Source organism: Branchiostoma lanceolatum, chromosome 4 (assembly GCF_035083965.1).
Source record: "Branchiostoma lanceolatum isolate klBraLanc5 chromosome 4, klBraLanc5.hap2, whole genome shotgun sequence".
In the NCBI taxonomy this organism is placed as follows: domain Eukaryota; kingdom Metazoa; phylum Chordata; class Leptocardii; order Amphioxiformes; family Branchiostomatidae; genus Branchiostoma; species Branchiostoma lanceolatum.
Genome location: NC_089725.1, coordinates 14986363 through 15011549, shown reverse-complemented (window position 1 = coordinate 15011549; position 25187 = coordinate 14986363). Strand labels below are relative to the sequence as shown.

The 25187-nt window shown below is 40.4% G+C and overlaps 2 protein-coding genes and 1 long non-coding RNA gene across 15 annotated transcripts in view; 2 read left to right on the top strand and 1 right to left on the bottom strand.

Annotated features, from left to right (window-relative positions):
* The first annotated feature begins 376 nt into the window (after positions 1-376).
* Positions 377-11171, top strand: LOC136432817 (bifunctional UDP-N-acetylglucosamine 2-epimerase/N-acetylmannosamine kinase-like). 2 transcript variants are annotated; one of them, XM_066424339.1, is made up of 11 exons: positions 377-512; positions 2303-2540; positions 3972-4573; positions 4964-5176; positions 5790-5877; positions 6276-6492; positions 7030-7159; positions 7417-7638; positions 8179-8361; positions 8976-9089; positions 9884-11171. In XM_066424339.1, the coding sequence occupies exons 2-11, from the start codon at positions 2350-2352 to the stop codon at positions 10120-10122; spliced, it is 2199 nt and encodes a 732-aa protein (XP_066280436.1). In that variant the 5' UTR covers positions 377-512; positions 2303-2349; the 3' UTR covers positions 10123-11171. The 2 variants fall into 2 exon arrangements, with proteins under 2 accessions (XP_066280436.1, XP_066280437.1); XM_066424340.1 differs by lacking the exon at positions 9884-11171 and having other exon boundaries at positions 8179-8353.
* Positions 11172-11226: 55 nt separating this feature from the next.
* LOC136432818 (uncharacterized) lies at positions 11227-12539 on the bottom strand. The gene is made up of 2 exons (XR_010755574.1): positions 12180-12539; positions 11227-11283 (listed from the first exon to the last, which is right to left on the bottom strand). It is a non-coding gene; the product is annotated as an uncharacterized lncRNA (long non-coding RNA).
* A 3568-nt stretch (positions 12540-16107) lies between these two features.
* The window catches only part of LOC136432814 (phosphofurin acidic cluster sorting protein 2-like), a 48787-nt gene continuing 39707 nt past the window's right edge, over positions 16108-25187 (top strand). For 10 of the 12 annotated variants that reach the window (XM_066424335.1, XM_066424334.1, XM_066424326.1 and 7 more), the window contains exon 1: positions 16108-16245. In XM_066424335.1, coding sequence (XP_066280432.1) covers positions 16133-16245 — 113 coding nt within the window. In that variant the 5' untranslated portion in view covers positions 16108-16132. The remainder of the gene's footprint in view (positions 16246-25187) is intronic. The other 2 variants (XM_066424337.1, XM_066424336.1) reach the window with 1 other exon arrangement.

Below are 25187 nucleotides of genomic sequence, written 5' to 3'. Positions count from 1 at the left end.
ATTCACCCAGGTGTCATGACGATATATCCACTCAAGTCTGAAGAGGCTCCACGTTTAAGACAGGATTGTGCTCGTGTGCTCTGAGCTTAATTTTAGCGAGGTGAAACGTTGAGAATGCGAATTCAGACGCCTGACAGTTGACATATTTAAAAAGAACACAGACTTAGTCTGTGAACCTTTAAAAAGGAGTAAACAATTAATGTTTTCAAAGCACACCATGGTATTGTTTGGGGATAAATCAAAGACACTGGATTAAAGTGTCTCTGTGGTGAATAACCCCCTCCAAAGAAATCTGCCCGCTTCAGTCAGAAGAAATCTGTACAGCTCACCTATCGCCCGTGTGAAAGGTAGCGTCCATGTCAAAGGTAGTGTCCCTGACTTTTAGCCGTTAGAGACGGCAGTATACGTCATAAGTAGCCGTACTGGTTCTTGTGTCACTCAGGCAGAAGTCATTGTAGTTGCCACATCGACACTGGAAGGTCGCTGAGACTGTCGCCCATTTTCTAACACAGGTGAGAAGCATTTTTACAGTACTAGGTCTAGACATGTGAGCCCGAGCAAGCTGTGACCGACACTGTGAACATACACGGCCACGGTCACATGAGTCATAGGACGGGTTCACAACGGCAAATTGAAGGAAGGTATTACTAGTATTGGGATATCACTAGGTGTGTCGTAGAAAATGCTGCTGTCTTACGAGGGAGTTAAAAAGGTTGTAAACATCTTTGTGAACGTCTGGTTCTGTCGTAGCGTCGCTGGAAATCGTATACGACACAAAAACGAATTTTGATCTCGCAGAAAAAATGAAAATTTACCGGACAGTACGGATTGATTAACCACAGTGGAACGAGTGACGTGGGAATAGAACAACGCCCTGGGCAGGCGTGGGAACATTTTCACAGAGAACCTTCACATTTCGAACAATGCATGTCTAAAATTGGAATTAGATGTCCAGCCCTATATCATGAGTAGTTTTCTAACAGTACGAATAGATTGAGTCCTCAAAGAGCAACAAGTTTTATCAAATTGCCGGCTGGTCTTTTTTTAATTCCCCCGTGGCGTGAGCACAGGTAATTTTTGAAGTTGTTACGAGATCATCAATCATTCGAGATCATAATGGCCGGTCTATGATTGTAGTTGATAGTTCTTAACTGCAAGTTGCAGACTGCGGGTAGGTTTTTTTTCTGCACAATGAACCTGCCGACTGACAAATTGTGTCCTGAAAAGGTCAAGCCCGCATGACATTAATCAGGACAGTGACATTTCAAGGATACATGTTGCACATGTATATCGTTTATGGCGATCGTACTACGGCACATCCACTCTGTTGAAATACGTCTTTTTGTTGTTGACAACTGACTTTGTCACCGATTCATTTACTGTGATCTCCAAGCCGATTCACCAGCCTCACTGATCACTGATCACCGTGGTCTCGTTTATGAGCACGTTTGTAGTATATGCTGGAAGTAATCGCGTCACCTTGTGCAATGAAGAGTTACATAATATAGCAATGGGGGAGTTCTAGACAAAGACCTCATTCTAAAACCTTTTTAACGTTTGAGTTAAACGTTGTTCTTTGCTTCGCCGCCTATCAACCACCACAGCAACCGCGACAATACAAAAGAAGTTAAGAATAGACATACATCAACAATGAGCACAGAGAATATAACAATAGCAATAGTAATCCCATATTCCCTAGTCAAGATTATACAGATTTGACAATCATATTCTATTGTACATAATATGAGTCCATCAAAGAGAAAATGACGCCACCGATGTTGTGCCTTTGCAATTGGAGAAGGCACTTTACATGACTTTCCTCACTCCACCCTGGTGTAAAAATGAGTATATTGTTTTGAAACTCTGTTGTTAATCATATTCATCAACGCTTATGCCTCTTTGACAGACTTGAAAATTTCAAAATACCTATGTTAGATATTAATACTTTACCTGATAATGCTCTTGTATGTCGTTACTTAATGGATCTCCTTCGTTATCTTCAAATTTCGATGCGCAAATATAATGTACAACTCAATTGTACATACTAGATACTAAGCGTTTTCATTTTCAAGCTAATGTTTGATTTTGTTATATACATACATGTATATACCACTGTTTCATTTGCACCTCGGTTCCTGTATTGTTCACGCACCATACTTCGTCACCTGTTTTGTATCTGTGTTTAGTGATGTCGTTTAAATAAGCGTGTTTTGCTGGAGTGCGGCATTACTATGTGTCGTTTTTTTCATGTTAGAATTTAAAAAAAAATTAAAGAAACTCAGTTGTTCGTCTTGACGTCCAGCTTGCGAGCAGCCTACAATCTCTGTCACTCCGCGGGGATGAACCAACATGTCGTCGGGGGTACCAGACACGAACAAGGAGCAGCTGAACGTAGAGAATCGGAAAATGAAGGTTTGTGTGGCGACGTGCAACCGTGCCGACTACTCCAAGCTCGCGCCGATCATGTTCGCCCTGCGAGACGACCCTGGGATGGAGCTGCAGGTGGTGGTGATGGGCACTCATCTCATGGATGATTACGGGTGAGGCTCGAGCCTTGTTTTCGTTTTCTGTATTGGTCAAGTAATAGGACATTTGTGCCAAGAGCTCTCTTTCAGTCTGTCTCTAGCCTGACGAATCGCGCTCCTAGTGGCCAGCCGGCCCCCTCTTGGGCTGGGGGTCAGTAACCTCCGACCGAGAGCTTGTGTAAATACAGGCTAGTCTGTCTCTGTCTCTCTCTTTCGCCAACCCCCCTCTTTCTCTACCGGTATTTTTTCAGCACATTTCCCTTGAACTTGGCAGCTGGAAAATAGACCAACATGTTAACATGCATGGCGGAGCAAGAGTTTTGATTTGGTCAGGCTATTCATTCCCATGAAAACATACTTATCATTTATTATCATAGTACTGTAGGTTTTGGTGTTTGAACATGAAAACCTACTGTATTATAGAAGATGACGCCCCCAAATGTATATTTCGCATGCATTTCGCGGTATTTTGTAGTTTACTTTATGTTTGTGCTGTTTAGTAGGACATATGAAATCAGCTACTGAAAACTTTTGCCGTTAGTATTTGAAAAGAGTCCCATTGATGGCGTGAATGTTTATGAACAAGTCAGCTCGTTCACGTACCTGGGCATCACTCTCGACCCGTCACTCCGGTGGATGGCACATGTTGCGAAAATCACCGCAAAAATCCTTGGTGGTCTAGGTGCCATGGGACGTGCCAGAGCCTTTGTCTCAACGGACATTCTTCAAACAATGTACCAGACACTGTTATTGTCTCATCTGGACTACTGCGCCACAGCCTGGCTACCCAGTTTAGTACTGAGCAACAAAACACTCGTCTTGCAACTGGGCAGATTGATAAACAGAGCTGCAAGGCTAATCACAGGACACTTACTTAAAGATCACGTCCCAGTGGAAGTCTTGCTAGCTGAGGCAGGACTGGAGCCATTGACCAAGCGGGTAGAGACAATCTCTCTTGCTACAGTTTTCAAGGCAGTACGGGGAAAGGCGCCAGTGTACATGACAGACCTCTTTCGTTGGAAGTCTCCGCCTATGCTAAGAGCCCGAACACGCACAGAGGCCAAGCTGATTCGGGATTACGACCCCCACCTGCTCCACTGTCCCTCAGCTAGAGTAGCGTCATACCGTAGTAGTATGCAACACTATGGGGCTCAGTTGTGGAACACATTACCACTCAAACAAAGAGCTGCTATTACTTACAAGGACTTTAAGAATGGCAATCCCAGCGAAAATTGACATCTGTATTGTATGTGACATGGCTTTTATTATTGATTGTTTATTTTTGTTACTCAGTGTACTATGTCGTAATTGTGTTTTTTATATGTAAAATCAGGGATACCTGAAAAACAGGCTTCACAGCCTGAGTTGTATTTCCCCTGTATAAATAAAATGAAATGAAATGAAATGAAATGAGATTGGTTCAAACCTGCCCTGTTCTCCATGCAGCTCAACCTACCGGATCATTCAGCAGGATGGATTTGACGTGGAGGGATACCTGCACACCATCGTCAGGGGCGAGGACGAGGCCGCCATGGCAGAGTCTGTAGGACTGGCACTCGTCAAGCTCCCCGACGTGCTGACGAGGCTAAAACCCGACCTCCTGATCGTTCACGGAGACCGTTTCGACGCCTTGTCTCTAGCAACGTGTGCCGCACTCATGAACATCCGAATCCTTCACATCGAGGGCGGTGAGGTCAGCGGGACCATCGATGACTCCATCCGCCACGCCATCACCAAACTGGCGCACTACCACGCCTGCTGCACCGACCGCGCGCGCCGGCGCCTCCTGTCCATGTGCGAGGACAACGACCGCATCCTGCTGTCCGGCTGTCCGACCTACGACAAACTCCTGTCCTGCGACGTGACGAACTACGATAACGTGCTGGCCAGGTGGGCGGAGGGAGCCAACCCGAAGGAATACATCGTCGCCTTGCAGCACCCTGTCACGACAAACATCAAAGATTCGCTGAAAATGTTTGATTTGATGTTAGATGCACTGCTGGACTTTGGAGTCAAAACGGTCGTGTTATTCCCCAATATTGATGCAGGTACGCCTTCTTGTTCAAGAGAAGCTCATGATTTCTGCATACAAGCATGGACATAGTCGTGTTCACATTCTGCCTTGTTCACCTTTCTAAATCTCTGTTGAAGACCGCCATTTTCTACACATTACATTCTAGTACATTAACGCTCATCATTGTACATTCACACTGACAAAATTGTGCACGATGCGCTATGACCTTTCCTTCAAATTAAACTTTAAACCACATTCAAAGTTTAACATAACTACTACTGGTTCCTAGCTGCATTTATTGGACAGGTCCTGACGATATTCTGTTGTACATATTTCTACTGACATCGATTGAAACCTGATCAAGCATATATCAAACACCGCACCTAACGTTAATTCTAATTTTCTCGTCTTAAACCCCTCACAGGAAGCAAGGAGATGACGCGTACTATCCGTCGCCGAGGGCTGGAACACAATCCAAACTTCAGCCTCTGTAAACACATTCCGTACGACCAGTTCATCATTCTTATGGCCAACGCGGGTTGTCTGATCGGGAACAGCAGCGCAGGGATCCGGGAGGCTGGAGCCTTCGGTACGCCGGTCATCAACCTGGGCAAGAGGCAGATCGGCAGGGAGGCAGGTCAGTTCTGAACATACTAAACTTCGGTAGTGTACATGTATATTTAATCTCCAAGTATCTGTAAGGATCTGCGGTTTCAGTGTTGTACACATTTTAGTACGTCTTTCTGGTAGTGGACCCTTTAGATTCTTAGTTGGTTCCTAACGGAAGGATGGCCCCAAGAAACTGTGCACCACTAGAGATACATATAGAAACCAGTCATCACAGTCTCCAACATAGTGGTAATACACAGTCCTGACAATGATTGTTTCACGTTATCATAAATGGTAAAAAAAACCCTGCAGAAATCAACAGGACTGGGGTGTTCCCAATTCTCCAAAATTAGAGGCTTGACCTGACCAATGAAAGGGCTGCTTAGAAGCGTGATTTAGTCGGGGAAACGTGTAGTTGGTTGTGCTACATAGAACTGCACTTATCTAGTAGTCACACAGCCAACGTTTTGATAGTCCTTCTGCTACACACCTTCCTCATGGCAATAACGACTGGGTCTACTTCCACTTCTAGTTCATGGACCAGGGAACATATTTTACTTTTAGTAATGTGTTACGTGGCAGTAGATACTTCGTGCGTTGTCTAGTTGATAAAATGCAGACACTTGTCTGTCTTAACGCAGGTGAAAATGTACTGCATGTGAAGGATGCAGACACCAAGAGCAAGATCTTACATGCGATCAACCTGCAGTTCCAGAAGCAGTTCCCAAGGTAGGGACATCCTTGTCGCTCTTAATTTTCAACATCAGTACGTAATATAACAGTGACAATGTGACCAACGTCAAGTTGTTTCGCTTAAACTGTGTTAAGTATTTCAATGCTCTTGAAAGCATATCCCGATGTATAATCGTTAAAAGTTGGAACTCTCTATTGATTATGATGTTGCAGTCAAAATTACCATCGGGTTACTCTCATGTTGATAGTGGAGGCACCATTTATCTAAACTGGTCGTTTTTTTCTTTTTTGGGGTTGTTTTTTGTTGAGAATAGAGCTGTATTTTGTTATGAAACCCAGTTAAAGAAATTGTTATGTTTCTATTGAATCTCCATATTACATGCACCTCCAAGCTGAGCTTTTAACTCACATATTAATATTTCCATCCCTTTCAGCTCACACATCTATGGAGATGGCCGTGCTTGTCAGCGCATCATGAAGTGCATCAACAAGATCAAGAAAGACTTGGACCAGCCCATCCAGAAGTTCTTCATCTTCCCTCCCATAAGGGACACCGTGTCGCAGGACATCGACCACATCCTGGAGACACAGAGCGCCCTGGCTGTGGACCTGGGGGGAACCAACCTCAGGGTCGCCATCATCAGTCAGCAGGTTTGCAGCGTACCTTCTTAATGGTTAGGTACCAAATGGCGCCGGTGCCCGTAGGGGGTGTAGTCCCGACCGGGCCAGAACTTAGAAGCTACAAATTTGTCCCGACGGATTGCCGGGTACCGGGGGGTACCGCCTAGTGTTTGCACGATTAGCTCATGGTGTCTATTTGTTACCGGGTACCGTGTTGATTTTACGTCCGATTTAAAATGATTTGGGGTCCCGGCCGTGCCCAAAAATAGCCCGGCAGCGGCAGGGTGTCCCACGGGTCCACGTAGGGGGCACGCTCGAAAATTACAAAAGCCCATCAACTACCCGGTGAGGTCCCTTTTTTTTTATTGTGACCTACACATTACCAATAGAGCGCTTTTCTTCAATTTCCATGTCAACGTAGGTGCTGCCCGTCCTGTTGGTGTCCTTGGTTTGCATTTCAATGAATCATAGCTCAAGCGTACGCAGTGTTATCGATTCCATAAGTAAGTTTGTTTGCTAAGGGCATTCACAACGTTTATCGCAAGTCTTACTGTCCATTCTCTGCAGGGTGAGATCCTCCACAAGACGACAGAACCCACACCGGGCACTTATGAGGAGCGCATGGACCTGCTGATGCGGATGCTGGTGGAAGCTTCATCCAAGGCTGTGGAGCTCAGCTGTCGCATCCTTGGCATAGGTTGGCACCTCTTACTCATCGTTCTAATAAGGGTGTCTGCATGGGGTAGGTGCAGTGCATTGTGAGTTATGCAGAGTTGTTGTAATTGTTGGTAGGTACAGAAATGGCCCCATTGGATTATGCTAAATTCAACCACATACCCACCAATTGTTCTCTCTGTTGAATCAGAGTGTCAAATTTCGAATAATATCAAATAGAAAAAAAGCCCATTGAAACCCAAAACAAATGCAGTGAGTTCATTCTGTTTTGATGAGCAGGTATCAGTACAGGCGGAAGAGTCAATCCTCATGAAGGGATGGTACTGCACTCCACCAAGATCCTGGAGGAGTGGAGCTCCATCGACCTGCGCACCCCCATCTCCAACAAGTTGCACCTCCCAGTCTGGGTGGAAAATGATGGAAACTGTGCTGCACTGGGAGAGAGGAAGTTTGGAAAGGGGGTGGGGTCTGAGGACTTCATTACACTGATAGTGGGCACTGGTAAGCTGTAGCTTCAGACAATATTGCTGTAAACGGACTCCAGGAAGAAAAGTGTAAAATGTTTTAAAATTGAACACTAATGGACATCTGAATAAAACAAACAAATAAAAATGGTTGGTGGTCATGACATGAAAACGTGTGTAAGGCCTATTTTTCCTTGCACTGGAGCAAGGATTTACTTTGATAGAACTATTATAGTAGAGGGGACAGTAGCATAGCACCGGTCTAGTTGATATGTCATTCAGCACTAAGGACAGCACCTCCAGTCTTGGTGTATGTTTCAAACTGCTGCTGATTTGCAGTGTGGTTACACAGTGAACTCTCAAAATACCAGCACCATGTTCATTTCCCCTTATAGTTCATCATAGCTAGATCAATACAACATAGTATTTGCTAGTGGTGTCTTGTTTATCATCTAGTAAATGTCCACCTCAGCGCCACTCTTCAGCAGCATTCAGCACTGCTGCTAAGCTGGGGTCATGGTAATAGCATAGATTAAAAAAATATACTATATTGACCATGAACCATGTGCCTTTTTAGGAATTGGAGGAGGGATTGTTCTGAACAATGAGCTGGTCCATGGAGCTAACTTCTGTGCGGCGGAGCTGGGACACATCACTGTGTCCATGGACGGCCCAGACTGCATGTGTGGGAGCTCCGGCTGTGTGGAGAGTTACGCCTCAGGGCTGGCTCTTCAAAGGGAGGGCAAGAAATTGCTCGATGGTACTGTAATTCTTGTTCCTTTCACTGCAACTTTATGTTCACTGTTTTCATGGTCACCTCTGTACCGCGAATTTATCATCACCGTTAAAAATACTGTTGTTATTATTAATGATTCCTTCACACGTCCTTTTTTTAAATCACTTGGCGCCACCGTGAAGTTAAAGTTCATTGAAAAAGTCAATTTTCCTTAGACCTGGAAATTTTGCTACTGTGAAGATAAGGTTACAGTATGTGGCTAATGACAGCGGAGCCTGGTGGCAATCTCGGAGTGTTGTTTACATTCTTGACATGTTTAGACTAACTAATATTTGTAGTGGCAGGTGATATTGAGGGTTGAATGAATTTCATGACATTAAAGTGTTCAGTTAGAAGTACCCATACATGTATACATATAAGAAGAAGTCAAACCCCACACTAGTATACGTAGATATAGAAACTTATTGTAGACTAGCAATGTAGTTTAATCTTCCTTGCTTGTATCACATGTATGCCTTAGTTTCACTTTATGTTTGCGCATCGTCATGAACTGTTGTCAACTTGCAATTAGCCTACGGGCATGAATTTGCAATAAACTTATTATTATCTATAACAACCCTTGCGACCCTGCACCCCAGCTGACGAGCTGCTTGTCCCTGGTGTGAACCTGAGAGGTGAGGAGGTGACGGCCAAACATGTCATCCAGGCCGCACAGCTGGGCAACAAGAAGGCAGAGAAAGTTGTGGAAAGAGGTGAGCCTTAGACACAGGAAAGCTCCCATTGGACTGATTTTGATAGTGATAAAGAATCCTGAGCTCCTATTGGACTGATTTTGATAGTGATCAAGAATCCTGAGGTCCTATTGGACTGATTTTGATAGTGATAAAGAATCCTGAGCTCCTATTAGACTGATTTTGATAGTGATAAAGAATCCTGAGCTCCTATTGGACTGATTTTCGAAGTGATAAAGAATCCTGAGCTCCAATTGGACTGATTTTGATAGTGATAAAGAATCCTGAGGTCCTATTGGACTGATTTTGATAGTGATAAAGAATCCTGAGCTCCTATTAGACTGATGTTCATAGTGATAAAGAATCCTGAGCTCTTATTTGGGGTGAGTTTGATAGTGATAAAGAATCCTGAGCTCCTATTGGACTGATTTTGATAGTGATAAAGAATCCTGAGCTCCTATTGGACTAATTTTCGAAGTGATAAAGAATCCTGAGCTCCTATTGGACTGATTTTTATAGTGCTAAAGAATACTGAGCTCCTATTGGACTGATTTCATACTGATAAAGAATCCTGAGCTCCTTAGTATTGGACTGATTTTTATAGTGCTAAAGAATCCTGAGCTCCTATTGGACTGATTTTTATAGTCCTAAGGAATCCTGAGCTCCTATAGCTACTTTTCATTTTCAAAATCAGTCTCCTGGCTTACAGGTGAACGACCACAATCTTTCCGGGAGGGGACCCCATCAGCCCCTGACAGCAAGAGATTGTGTAACACAGGCTACTTTCTAACCTATCATTCTGTTCCTATCCTCAGCATGTGAGGCGCTGGGCTCTGCTGTCTGTACTCTGCTGCACACAGTGAACCCCTCCCACATCATCCTGTGTGGCCACCTGGCGCCACACTATGAGGACGGAGTCCGTGAGGTCATCCAGAGGAGGGCACTTCCATCGGCTGCCAACAATGTACAGGTCATGGTGTCGGACCTGGAGGAACCTGCGCTCCTGGGGGCAGCCAGTATTGTGTTAGAGTTTGCCACCAGAAGGATATATTAGATTAATAGGTACTGGTTACCTCTTCATTCCCTTTTAAGAAAGTGAATTAGATATGCTATAATTATGATGAAATCATCCATTGGTACAAATTATGGGATGACAGCCTTCATGATTTATTTGTAAGGGCAAAGGTATCTTTCATGAAGTCCCCACTCCTAAGATTTTTGTAGTTCAAATGTATTACATGTTTGTTTCTTAAAACGTAAAAGTTATTATTATAATTAATGTATTTGTTTAGATTTGACGTTAAGCTCCGCAATTTGCTTTGTAGAATCACATTATTGTTTACTAGAAAAACACAGTATTTCAACATGCACTTTAAGATGTGACGTTAGCCTGCCAATCCTTTGTTAATTGCTGCAACCATCCAGAGCAATTATGATGTATCTTTTGTAACTTTTGAAATATATAGTTTACTGCTAAGGAATGTGGAAACAGTTACATGTATCCTTACTATCTGATTCTTATCTATTTAAGTGTGTATTACTTATAGGTAAACATAATTTAGAAAGTTTTATTAGATCATAAAAATCTAACTGAAAAAGAAGTGCAATTGAGACTGGTTAGCCAAACTTTAGTCCTGCCCATGTAAGTGTAACATTAGTTAAGCCATGACACTGCAGTGGGTGGTAAAAAGGCCAGTAATTTTACTTTAACAGAATTTTTCCCTTTTATTCAGCCTCTTGAAACCTCTTGTAAAATGTACTGGGATCTGGTAGATACAAGATGTCATATCTTATTAGGTAAGTAAGAAGTTTAGATTCCGGTCAAAAAAAGTTTTTAAGACGTTGACAAGTATCAGTTTTGCCAAGCCGTTTCCTGTAAAGTGCCATATGGTCATCCCACAGCACTTGCACTTTTTAACATAAAATGGAAATGTAGTGTTCATATGTTATTTGGTGTATTTTTGTGTGTTTAGGACCTTACATGTAAAGGTTCTTAATGTGCTTTTGATTTGAGACAAATGCCAGTTTCTGGATTCAATATATCTGTTCAAGTGCAATAGTTGTGAAAAGCCCTGCTGCAATAAAAAAATACAAGTAACTGTTGACATACTAGTATTTTGTTGTGGATTATTTAGGACTAGGGACAAGGACGCTAGTCTTGTTGGTGTGTCATCAACTGTATTCAGGGACAGGGCCACCATTGTTCCCCCTAGGCCTCTTTAATTTGGTACAAACATAGCAACACCCTGGTTTCTTAGACATACACCGAAAATCAATACCTCCATTAGGGGCTTTCCTAAATTGTTGGTGCCAAAACATGAGCATTTTAGGATTGTTTCATATCCTGAATGGAGGCAACTTCAAGGCATAGCTTCAACCTCTTACATCTGCCTTCTCTCAAAACAAATACCCTCTCAAAAATCAAGGACATTATATATAATGTCCTTGCAAAAATATTGTAAATACATGTATGAAGGACCACTTCTAAAGCTCATACTATATACCCACCCAACTACTATAGATTTCAAGTGACTACAGCTACTACACATATATGACTATATGGTACCAAACAATAACAGACATAATACCAAATTCATAGAAAACTGAAATCAGTTTATGCATCTATGATTATCCATCTCATTCAATATTTCAAGATACACGTACTACAGTAATACACTGAATACCCTCCACTGGAAGCTTTTGGTCAAGTGTTAGAAATGACCTTTACTGGTTGAAGAAATAAAGTGGAAGTGAAGTAGTATAGCTAGCTATAGCCTTTTTATGTGTTATTGATAGCCAGCAGCAAACAACACAATACATCACTGTTGGTAAGAGACATTGGGCTATTCCACTGCAAGTGTTTGATTTTAACTTGCTCCCTTTTAGAGGAGGGCTTAATGTTAACGTTAACACGCCTTCTTTTTGCTTCCATTTTGATGAGCATCACTGGTCCATTTGTACGAATATTTTCTAGATCCTTCTATTTCAATATCTATAACATTATACTGTAAATTCATTTATTCTTTGGGAAGAAGATTTTCACACTTTTTAAAGTTCCCAGTGGAGACAATTCTGTAGTTTAGGCCACATCAGCTTAATTCTATGGATGACATCCACTGGATACCCCAAAACTAATGTGCGCGGGTGGAAAAAAAAGAAGAGAAAAATCAATGCGCCCCCAGATGTCATCCATAAAATGAAAGTGGTGTGGCCTTAGAAGTAATAAAATGGAAACCCATACAAAGTCATCACTTCGCTGTAGAGTGAGTGAAAATCAAACCAACGCGAACATTTCGGGATTTACAGTAGGTCCCCCTTTGACCATATACTAGTACACTGTCACATGTCAGCTAGTCCATAATATTTTATGAAGAGGAAAACTAGCACAGCATTTGGTGCACAGTCTGACCATGGAATGTGTCAATCAGAGATACCTACAACATTCCAATAAATAGATATTCGACTCATCAATGTCTTTGTTGGTTAATCTTTGCTACTTCGTCATAGAATCTGGCGACAAAGACGGCGTCTATGTTCTCTAGTCTCTGCAGAAGCTCATTTCTATCGTCCTCCGTCCATCCCTCAAACCACTGTCCAAACAGCTTCATCTGACACCTGAATATACTTGGCGCCTTGTCCTGTACGGAGAGCGAGTCAAGGTTCGCCAGGAGGGAGTCCGCCGTGACTCCCGCTGCTTTCTCTACCAGATCCCGCAGGAACTCTTCGCGTTGTGCCGGAGCCCAGTTGGCGAACCAGGAGCAGACGCAGTGCATCTCCTGTATGGTCACCACACGATGGCTCATGGCGGACATCTGCACCTGCTGACCAATCACCTGTCAGATAACGATCAACAACCTGTGAGGGTCTGTCTGCATGTGCAAGGGGGTCCCTCGTATGATTTGTGCTAAATCCAGAGCTTCCCTATTCATTACACTTAATAGTATAACGTTGTAGAAATTTCAAACACTAATAGTACGTTGTCAACTCGAACCTCAAACCTAGCTACATGGTGCATAAATGAAGATTTGACATATAAGAAACTAAGATCCTTTATACAAGGCCCCTTTGTAAAAAAGGATGCACATGCATAACTGTGGATCACATATATTAAGACTACAAGCTTTAGTTCTGTAAGATAATCTTGAACTGTATGTGTATATATAACGATGGCACTCCGTAACGTTAGCCGTGGCGACTCTTTAATCGGGTATATTTTGCTGTATATCTAAAGACTCTTTTAAATTACCCTCACAAGAGGGTAATGTAAAAGAGTCTTTAGACATACAGCAAAATATACCCGATTAAAGAGTCGCCACGGCTATCCGTAACGTTAGCTTTGAGCAGCCCCCCTCCCCCCATGCACATTTCCTACTGGTAAACACATACCTAGGCCATGCAGGAGAACATCAAGCACGACATTAAAAGCAGCTTCTGTTCTAGACACCTCGTTGCCGCCTAATGACACTGAAGCAGCAGCGATACTTCGATATTTGTGGATTTGGGAAACAAAATTCTCACAAAGTTCCAAGTCTGACGGTTGTTGACGCAGGAAAGTAGACATCTTTTTGGAGCCGCACATTCGAATCGACTGATAAAAAAGGGTAATGCAGAAAATTGACGTTGAGATATTGACAATTGAGACAAATGAGTTAACGTTATATGCTTTTATTTTCTGTATTCCAAGCATTGGCAATGAAATCTGATTTCAAGAACTCGAATCTGAGCGTGGATCGAACAGTTGCATGTCAAGATCTAGGTATGTCTAGGTGCGACATCTTGCAACACTACTCATAAGTGCAGGTAGATAAAAGTTTCCGCTGTATCGCAGCTTGGTTCTTCATGATCGAGGACAGATGATACAAAAAGCGGACGTCCTGCTGCAGTGCCAAAGACACACACATGGGAGGCGGGCAAATTGATCTTGACCTTTAACTTCCCAATGCAAAACCTACGCACATACTAAATGATCCTAAATATCATTACAATCCAAACAGAGGTTCTTGAGATGGTTGCTGACCACAACTGCATGCGGATCGGATACACAGACACTGAGATCTAGCCAGTCGAGCGAGAGTTAGCTTTCTTTATCTGGGATCGGTGAACCTGAAAGGATCAGGGAAGGACATGGCCCTATATGACCGGTGACTGTGGTCGACCTTGACGAAGGAATCACTTTCAGGAAATGTCATTATACAACGTACGGGTGAAAGGTTTACCATGCAGCTGTCTTTGGACTACACCAGACATAGATCGATGGATGTTGAGTGCAATATGCGTTCAAAATGTTTTCTTTATCGTATCAGTGTATCACTGTACCTGTGTTGCGTTGCATGCGCTGTTTGGCGACAGTTTGGTGGCTGTAAACATGTGTACGCGTCAAATTGCGTTGATTAGTAATCGAGATCTCCAAACAGGGTTTATTTAGTGTCATCAAGTGATGAAAGAGGATAGCGGCTCTAACTTCTAACCGGCATATGATATGTAGACTGAGGCCCAAAGCTAAGTGGAGCATAAGGTCTCTTTGCTTTATATTGTGGCTAATGTGCATGTGAAATGCGTGTATTACATGGGCGCGTTCCTAATGAACCTACTACTTGCTTACTTGATACTTGATAGGGTCTCCTCAACCGTTGTCCAAACGCTTAACGTTATAGCTTTATATCAACGATGAATCAGTCGGAATAGAAAATAACGTGCTACGTAGAATTAAAGCAACCAATTACGCGTTACGAATGAATTACCCACAACGCGTAAGAGTAGGCCGGTTACGATTAGCAGTCACGGAAAAAAAGGTCCTAACTTGAGACGCTTTTTTCAAGCGCTCGAAACCACTGCGCTCCATCGCTCGTTGCCAGAATGTGGCCAGGATTTTATAAATAAATTTTGGACACATTAATCATAAGAACATACTTAGAAAGAATATGCCTTAATGCGGTTCATGAGTAAGCGATGTGAGATGTTTTAGAGAATATACAGCTTCCGATTTTGTGGTACGCTAGACAGCGTGCCCTAACTTTTAAGTTAAGACGCTTTTGTACTTTTGCTCTCTTCAAAAGTTGGTGACAAGTTCAAGTAAACAAACTCTCGATAACCCAATTTGTTAGTGTTTTGTAAAGCTTTATTTTTTTATGTATATAACAGTTCTGGTGTGACTAATTGGTACAGGTTGTTTATTTCTGGGCACTAATCTCTAGCCTGAGTACCAGCCTCCGTAGTGACCGCTGGCTCAAAAAAATTCGCTTGCTAACCGTCACCGGTCATACAGGGCCATGTCCTTCCCTGATCCTTTAAGGCTAACTAATCTCCGCTATGAAGTGACCCTCCTTTCAGTACCGTTATAATATAACTATTTGCTAAATTCTGTTTTTCGACAAAACGATAGATAAATAGATACAGGTATGTTGTGCACGTAAATAACAGCCTGCATGCAAATACTATATTAATTTCCTTTTCTAATCTGCAAAGTCGGTGGCCGCGAACAAACACGGCGTACGTATGTATAATAAGGTCAGTAAAAATCTGTCTTATATTAGGGTTCGTCTTAAGTTAGGGTCCTTCCCGTTATTTATTACCTGATTACAATATTTGCATACTAGAAAGCGTTGTTCCGGAGGGGTGTGGGTATGTCTCCTGGTTTGGTGACTATGCAGTTTGTGGCAGCAGAGCCGAAGCATCACTGTTCTTTATATTTTCAATACTTAAGATATTTTCCTTCATCACATGCAGTTTTGATGATCTAACCAAGGAGGTTATAGTACTAAACCTCCTTGATCTAACAACATGTACATGATCATCTATTGAGGACTCCATTGTGACTTCTACAAGTACACTCTAACGTTACTAGTAGCCTACCATACTACATACATGTACATATTTTCCATTTTCGGCATTTTCTTGTCATGTTGACCATCTCCTGAGGGGGACGAAATTTAACGCGTGCGTGGATGTCATCAAATTTCCTTGCTGTGTCCTTACATCTGCTTGGAACTGTTGAACATGTGAAGCACGTGCAGCATCCCCGCCCGTGCCACTTCCGGTCCTGCGCACTAACCCCAGTCTCCAACATGGCGGACAAAACAAGTAAAACGGCGGCGGTGACGGGCGACATGAAACCCGTCCCCATGAAACTCTTCTCCTCCTGGGAGGTGGAGAGAACGGCGCCGAACTGCATCCCAAGGTACGTATCCATCCCTCCGTGAAGATTATGAGGGGATTCCTTGAGTAGTTTGGTCAGAATTTAACAGCCAAGGTCAAAGTTGGGTGAGCCCTTCTTCTGCTGTGTTTTTTTTTTGGCCGGGGCGAACTGAATGAGGTCCCAAGAGCTGCCCGGGCCTGTTACCCGCCTGTTGACTTGAACAACGCTGTCCTTGTTATAACAGGAATGCTAGAATTTAGCATCTCACCTTACTGATTAGAGTGGAGTTTCAACTATTATACAAAGAATTATGTTATGGTTATCAGACATTTATGTTATGACGTTGTTTTTCATTATGTCCAATAATTAGGATAGTTCTTTGTGTGCAAAAAATTCATTAGCATTTGTGTGTGTAGCGTTTTGGTATACCTTTATTTCTACTGTCCATATACTTTGATATTTATATTTTTGTGATCTTGACCTACGATTATTATAATTGTAGTATTTATGAGTCATAACGTTACAGAAGCATTTAAAGGCTTCCAGAGCACCTTATGTGGCTTGAAAACTGGAATATTGTAGTTGCTGTAATCTTTATGGAATTGCGATCTAATGCCACTGTAAACTTGAAAATTGATGTACTATCATGTAGGAAGCAATCAGGTTATTTTTTGTGAGATGGTAGAATTCAATTTTATATGTGGGGCTAGAAATACTGTTCCAATTTCTGTTTCTTGCATTTTTATGATTCATAATTTCCCAAACTGCTTTTTTTTAGTTTACAAAAAATATTTTCTTCAGCAATGTTATAAATTTTTCAGCAGGTTACAGGTGGCTATTTCAAGTCCTGTATTTTATGATTTTTTTTCATGACTGTCAGTGTGACGCCTTTTAATTTTTTTATGGATATTAATTGTTGATTAACCCTTGCAACGAGTGTACTTCTTCATGTTTACATCATGTTGTTGCTAATGATGATTACAATGAATGACCCATAGTAAGCCTCTGACCATATTCTGAGGTCCCTACCAGTTGTAACTGTACCCCTAAATGCTTGGCATACCACAGGAATGCCCCCCACTCTCCCCCAGACAGTTGTGTTATGGCCGGCCCCTGTTTCCTTTCTGGTGTTGTATGTATGTTTTCATTTGTCGAAAGGTCAAGTGAGATTGTTTTCCTGTGTGGCGGGTATGGTTGAATCATATGCCCCCAGCATTTGGGGTTGAACTTCCTGAATCAGTGAATGGTCTACTGTGTGAATGTTAGCATTTTAACATAACAAAACAGGGATCGAAATCCTTTTTTTTCTGTGTACCTGTATACCGGTGCATGTGACATTCTAAATGTCTAAATTTTACATGCACGGTGACGGTGCACTACACAAATTTTTTGCACACTACTCATTTTTCCACTTTCACAATGTTCCTGGCACTGTTTTGTCTGTTTTATGTCAGGATCTAGACTGTAGCTGTGTAAATTAAGTTTCAAAATAAACACAGAGTGTAGGTTAGAATTAAGTGCAGCTACACATGTAGATTACTACCGTATCAGAAATAAATGCACATCTCCAATTTTACCCACAGCAACCTGCATATGCCCTACAATTTTTTAAATTTAATTGCTAGATTAAGTACAGAAAAATCATGCAATTTATGATTTTGACATAACACTTAGACATATACCATTAGCATTTGTGGTATGGCATCCATAAGATGATTGTCCTATATAATAAGGGATTTAGACCTCATTCAGATAGAGATTAGGTGTATATGTATGAGCTCAGAAGGTATTATAGTTGTTTATAATGTAACTAAAGACCCAGAAAGCCTAGGACAAAAACAGAATAAAGGTTCAAACTTCACAAAAAGCTTCTTTCCACAAAGAAGGATTTTACGTCCATTAAAAACGATTTTCTATTATTATTTGCCATTCCATCTTGCATACATGTAGGTAATTTTCTATCATGTTGTAAATAAGGCAAACCTGGCCAAGCGTCTCACACTAATTCACGGCAAATGAAATCGGCAGAAACTAGATTAAACCATAGCAAAATCACTCTGGCATTTGTTAGCAATAGATCTCTTCATTTGCTCTGCTTTGATAGACTGTGTGCATGTAATAAAGTCAATTAATTCTTCTCTTGTCATATTTCAAAGTGACATGTAAGGAAATTATCTTGAGCCTCGTTGAGGGAAAGAGGAGGAGGTCTTTGCAACTAGACACCTTTTTGGAAAGGCGTTGTTTTTTCCTTGATTGTTGAAGGAGAAAATAAGAATCAGCAAATGTCTGGAAAGAAAAAAATTGATTGTCCAAAGTAAACATAATGTTACACAGTACTGTACACCAACAACAAAATCTAACTTAAATATGGCCCTTTTGCCACATTTTCTGTCTGTCAAAATAATGATAGTTGCACGGTTAAAATCTTACAAATGTAGATTTATCATCAGTTGTCTTTGCTATAGTTATGTCCATGCTTAGATAATGTTTACAGTTTCAATATGCGTGTATAGATGGGTCACACCCAGCATAGAGAGCAGTTGGGTTTAGAACAAGGTCAAAAGCACTATGTAGCCTTTATTCCACACAGGATGCTGTATAGAGAATCACTGAATGAAAACAGGATACATACAACCAACCGGAACAGTGCATTATAGATTTTTTTTTTAAAGAATGAACAATATGTACATTTACATACTAGTCAAGGCATAGCTAGCCATTTCACAGGTCATTAACAAGTCATCATTTGAATTGTCATGTCATTTTGTTGTGCAGCCTTTTAGCTCTATGTGTCATTAAGTACCTGTAGTTTTGTTCACATTCACGATTTGCAATGCAAACAAGATGCCTGTAGATTTTGATCTGTATATAATTTGGCTATTCATATCTATGGGTGCATTATTTTTTAATTTATTAGGTACTCAGTCAAGGGCAGATTGAACTTGTAATTGAACCCTTTTCTTTAATAATTCCAACTTTGATGTTTCACTTGAATAACATTTTTTTTTTCAATATCTTTTTTATTTTAGCCCAAATACTGGTACTGTGGGTCCCAATGATGCTTGTAAATGTGGTAAATTGTCCTTGGATGGTCGGGCATGTCTATGAATTATTCAACCGGCATGGCTTGCTTTGCTTGTAGTTCACGAGAGAACATCTTGATGTTCAACGTCTTCAATATTTTGTTTCTTTTTTGTCAGCCTGCTATGTGATCTAATTAGTTCTGTGTACGCTGATCAATTATGTATAAAGTTGTGTCTCAAAGTCAAATAGTTCAAGGTTTCGAAAGACCATACTGGTACAAGTTTTCTTGTTTATACTGCATATGATCTTGATACTGATAGAGCCTTCTTGGTACAGTTTTGTTGACTTTTAAGATATTCAAATGTCCTTTATTGAAAGTGTTGCTCAGTTCACACTTACGACTCTTTATATCTATTCATGTATTGACTTCAGAATGCGGTATTAAGAGAGTTAACTTAACTACATGTAATTTCACTCCTAAACAATATATTTCTCAATTTATAATATGATATATATTGCAATATTAAATCCTCTTGGCATTTTTAAGATAAATATTATTACCGTAAAATCCCTATTTACGTACGCACCCCTCCTAACGTACGCACCCCTGATTTGGGGACGATTGCGGGCCTGACTCAGTGAGTTGAAACGTTCAGGGGAAAAACCCTCCTAACGTACGCACCCCCTCTCCAGCATTTCGGTTGACATGAATGATCATCCTTCCGATGATGTTTACCGACTTAAAGGGTTACTGAGAAAAAGGTTTCTGGATAGAAAATATCAAACAATTTAAATATGTATTATCTATTCTTTATTACTGATTGATTGTGTGGTAGCATTCCACACTTCATTTACATGAAGATGTACCGAACTCTCATGCTAATATGCGATTTTTCTGAGGAAGAACCCCTCCTAACGTACGCACCCCAACTTTGGCGTCAGCCTGGAGCACCTGCTTGCAACTTGAAAAGTTTTAAAAGTGCGTACGTAAATAGGGATTTTACGGTATTACAAATCATCTTACCCCAGCAACCTTTGCATTTCTGTAAGTTTGAAAGAGAAATACAGTCATTTTATAAAGATGAAATCTTTTTGATACAATGCACTTATCATATTCAGCAAATAAAGAAATACTTGTCCCATGTATAACTGTATAACTTTATGGTAGTTTGCCATCTGGATTTGGAAGAACATGTAATAGTTCTTTTGTATAATACCGATGGTAAAAGCTCTAGATTTCTATTGTTTGGAAACTTACCATGCAATGCTCCAGGCAACATAGGGTTCCCTTCCCTTTGTTACATAATTTCCACCACCACCACCATTGTCTACAGGTATGCCTTACATGAGAAAACCCCAGCAGGTATGAAGGTTCCATGGGACACACCAGTTGCTGTAGGCTAATAGTAGTTACACTGCTTTTTGTTATCTTTTGCTTACAGTGGGCAATTGTGATATAACACAGGTGTGGTGTTATCTGTTTGTAATTCATGAATTTGAACTATAGTTTCATTTTCTAATGTTTCCAACTCTAGCACTGTATAGGATACAAAGCCATACATTCTGTTTTCATTAATGTTTTCCATATTGAAGGAGCATTCATTTGTTCAACCAGCTGGACTGCCTTGAAATTAAACATTCCTTATTTGTGCCTAGGAAAGGCCTATTTGACAAATAAGCAGTTTGAAAAACAGGTGAACAATTGAGTTCTCAATACCTGTACAAACTCGGGTAAATGCTTAGCAAATTTGTAGTCTTCATTTATCCTCATGATGTCAAAATAAGTGTATTTGTACAATTCACTAAGGACTTTCACCTACATTCTAAACCAATTGTTACATAACAAAAAGTGTTATTGCAGTGAGGATACTGTACAGTACTGTTATTGATTTTTTTTAAAAACTATGGTTGTTGATCGGGTATATAATTTTTTTACAAAATGGACTTTCCTGTTATACATTACCATGTAGATCTTTGACGACATCAGAGCTCCGGTGCAAATTCCATATATATGTATGAAGTATACTGTATAGGGCTGTGTACTGGTCGGTACACAGCATGTATAACTATAACTTACAGATAATTGGCCAAACTGGTTTCGGTACATGTACATGTCTGTATCTGTATAGTGTGCCAAATCATTAATCAAATTTGTGTTACTTTAATAGTGTCTTCAAAATCAAACAAACATGATTATTGCATGAATTATAATGATATCCTCCACAGTTGATCTGATATCACAGATATCTGTTCCAATAATTGATTATTCCAGCTGACTGGTCATAGTTACAGAAGTGATATCAGAAAAAAGAGATAACCATCTACAATATAACAGACTGTGTGATTCAACGGTGTGTGATATACTGACAGTGTCTTGTTTTTTTATCGCAAGGTTACTTATTTGGGAGATGATAAGGAATATTTATTATATCAAAATGATTATTACATTGTTTGAGCAATGAAGACAGAAAGAATTATTATGACTAAAGATTCAAATATCCATAGACTGTAATGATGGAAAATGATACGTTAAGATGTGATGATTTCAACATTCATTTAAGGCTTAAGCCATGATGGTCTGTGATAGAAGATTTATATGTTCTTGTTAGCATCTCACAAAACACTTATGTTAACTGTCTGAATATATGATTTTAATAGAAAAAATATGATCAATCTGTGATATATTATAAGAATGTAACAAAAATGTAGTGTAATGTCTCAATGTATGATTTCAACTTCTAGCACACTGAAGTAGCTGTTTGGTACCCAATTTGATTAAAAAAACGTGACTGATTTATGCTATATTATAAGAATGTAACAAAATGTAATATTGTTTCTCAATAGTGATCAGCAATGGCAATGTCTTGACTTGATTCCAACTTTATTTAGTTCCAGCATCATTGAGAAAAATGTTTAAATTTATATCTATGCATAAAATTGTTTTCCACCATTGTTTTATTGCAAGAAGAAGAAGAAGTAAAGCCTTGGCCATGATTCAACAGGGAATAGTGGCAGCATGGCGGCTAACCCCAGATTACCGTTTTGTAAGATTAGTGTCCAATTTCGATGACGGCCAGTCAGTCTGGTAGCCAGGATACTGCAGAGAAAATTCCCTGGCAGGAATCCCAGTAGTCATGTGATCAGCACTATAAGTCTAAGGTACCATCCATCCATCCACTGTGCTATAGACACAAAATATAACTCTAAGTCTTGAAAAGGCCAACCAGAGACCAATGTTGCAAAAGTGAAATAGTTTTTGCGGCATGAAAACTGAATAGAAGGCTATACGGCCATTTTACAGATGCAGTTGCACAAATGCATTACACATACTGCTATAAATGTACAACAGCTACATGCACTTGTCTGTGCCGGTAGTTTACTATGTGTGCTGACAAGAATTTTACATGTACACTACTGTAGAAATATTTATGGTAGCGTTATGGTCATGGTTTTCGCAGTGACCTCCACTCCAAAATCCCCTTCTGCAAAATTGAAGTAAAGTAAGTAAATCCCTGAGAATGGATTTACAGCATACAGTACATGTACACTGTATTAGGTGACTACCGTGAGCTAAGCACTGACAGTAGCTGTGAAGTTTTCTCGTCTCAAAAAATAAGCTATTGACTTGTAACATTATGAGGTAAATCATTTCTTATCTTGCAAAAGAATTTGTTGTTTCTATAACTTTCAAGGGGTGTTATTTAATTTCATCCTGCAAGGACTACTGATATGCAGGATTTGACTTACATAATATGAATATTATACACTCCTCATAATAGGATAGGTATAGATCATAATGTCATGAGTCGGCCTTTGCTGCAAGGACGCCTTATTTTTGGACTACCCTTTCCTATACGACTGGACCTGACCTATATCATATAACATAAGCCAATACCATGATACCTTGTATTGCATATTGGTTATGGGTTATGTCAGTAGGGATAAGGTTGAATTTAAACTGTAAAGATTTTAAAACCACAATATGATTGTAAGACGACTGCTGCAATTTTTATCTTCATGAAAAATGGGGGTATTGTTTTTGTTGTGTGCATGTGTGTGTGTGTGTGTGTGTGTGTCTGTTCCCAGATATTAGTGGTCAGCATAACTTTAGAACCTCTGGATGGATTGTAATGATATTCTTTACTGTGATAATATTTGGTATATGTTTTTTACACATCAACTCTATCAATTCTATTTGTTCGTATATTTTCTATTTTGAATTGAAATGCATGTATCTGCAAAGAAATCCATGAAAGGATGCCCAAGGACAACTGATGTATTTGTATATAAACCTTTTACCAAAAATAGTTTTAAAAGGTGACAACCCCAGGATAACACCAACAGGAAATGGTTACGCTTGCCCAGGATCAATATATGTACAGGACGGCTGTATATAGAGAACACCCAGCTGCCAATGGCAGGGTCCCAAACATAACCTTCAGGGCGGAGTTCAAACAAGCATGACCTCACAAAGACTTGACAAGGATATACTGCACACTTTTCTCATAGTGTTACATTCTTACAGAAAAACAAATAATGGGTTTGGACATATTGTAATTCACACAGTCATGCTACAACCAAATGGCACACAATACCTACATGTAACAGTATGACAATTGATGCTTTGAATAGTAACACCATAAATATACTTGGTGATGATATTTACTTGAAATCAACAATATTATGTAGTGATCTCTGTTGTAATTGTCAGTGTCTGGTAGAGTTCTTAAAACCAAGGCTAATGTTTCTCCTCTTTTTATTTTCATTAAGATATTGACAACCTGCACTGCTAAGACTGTCATTAAGTTATTCCTGAAATGTACATCTGACAGGTACTTTGACTTTCGTATCCAAACTGTCTCATGTGAAAGTCAACTTTAACAATTTTGTTATGTACATGTATTTGAAAACGTTGAAATCCAGGGCGTTTAGCATGCGTATCATTATTTAAGTGTACTTAAAACTGAATGCTCTGTTGCAGTTTCTGATTCCAATCTTTGTTCAGTACTCTGCATACAAGCTTAGTGACATATTGTCGCAATGTATATTTTTTAAAGTGCTTATCGTGAGTACAGGGCTTGAATATGTCCCTTGCCCTTAGGCTGATAGAATTTGGCATGGTTCATGTAACAGGCATTATACATTTTTGTGATATGATAACATGATGACAAGGAAAATGACCTGCACTAGACAAAATTCACCTGCACCATCCAGTGCCTTTTATGTTCAACATTTAGGAAATGTAGATCACACTGGAAACTGTTTCATAGATACAGTAAATGACTACGGAACTAGTTCTTTCATACACTTAAACAGTTACACTTTTTGCCCAGGATATGGACCAGCGCAGGTAGACATCAGAAATGCTTGCACAACTCCACTTGCAGCTACCTGCATTATGCAAGACCCCACTGCAATACTGTAAATCTTGAAATTTTTGTGGTGGTATCAGTGGTTTTGTTTTCACTGTGACCTCTTTACTGTGAGTTCATAACTCTGGGAATATGCATTTCCAACGTACTACTACTGTACTACAAAATTGTCTCAATCGCGAAGTTAAAATATGCCGATAAAGTTCTTCCCCCTTCTACTGGGAGATTATCTCACTGCAGAAACACTGGAATCTACCGAATTCAAAATTGGTCCAAAAAACTTTCCAGCCATTTGCAATACTTTCTTGTACTTGAGTTTCAGGAAAGTACCAGGAAAGAATCGTCAGTCACTGTCGTCTACAAATGTCACCTGAGCTCGGGAGGATTATGTGTGCAACGTTCGCGTCTCGTATGCATGGATCACGGATTCCGCGGATTAGACACGTGTCAGAGTCTATTATGGTGGAGTTATTGATTCATAAGTGAGTTGCTTGCCAAAGGAAGGCCACTGTGTCATGACTTATTCATGATGGAATCCCTCTCCCCCATCTCCCTAGAGATGATATAGGACATGTATATGTCTGCTTG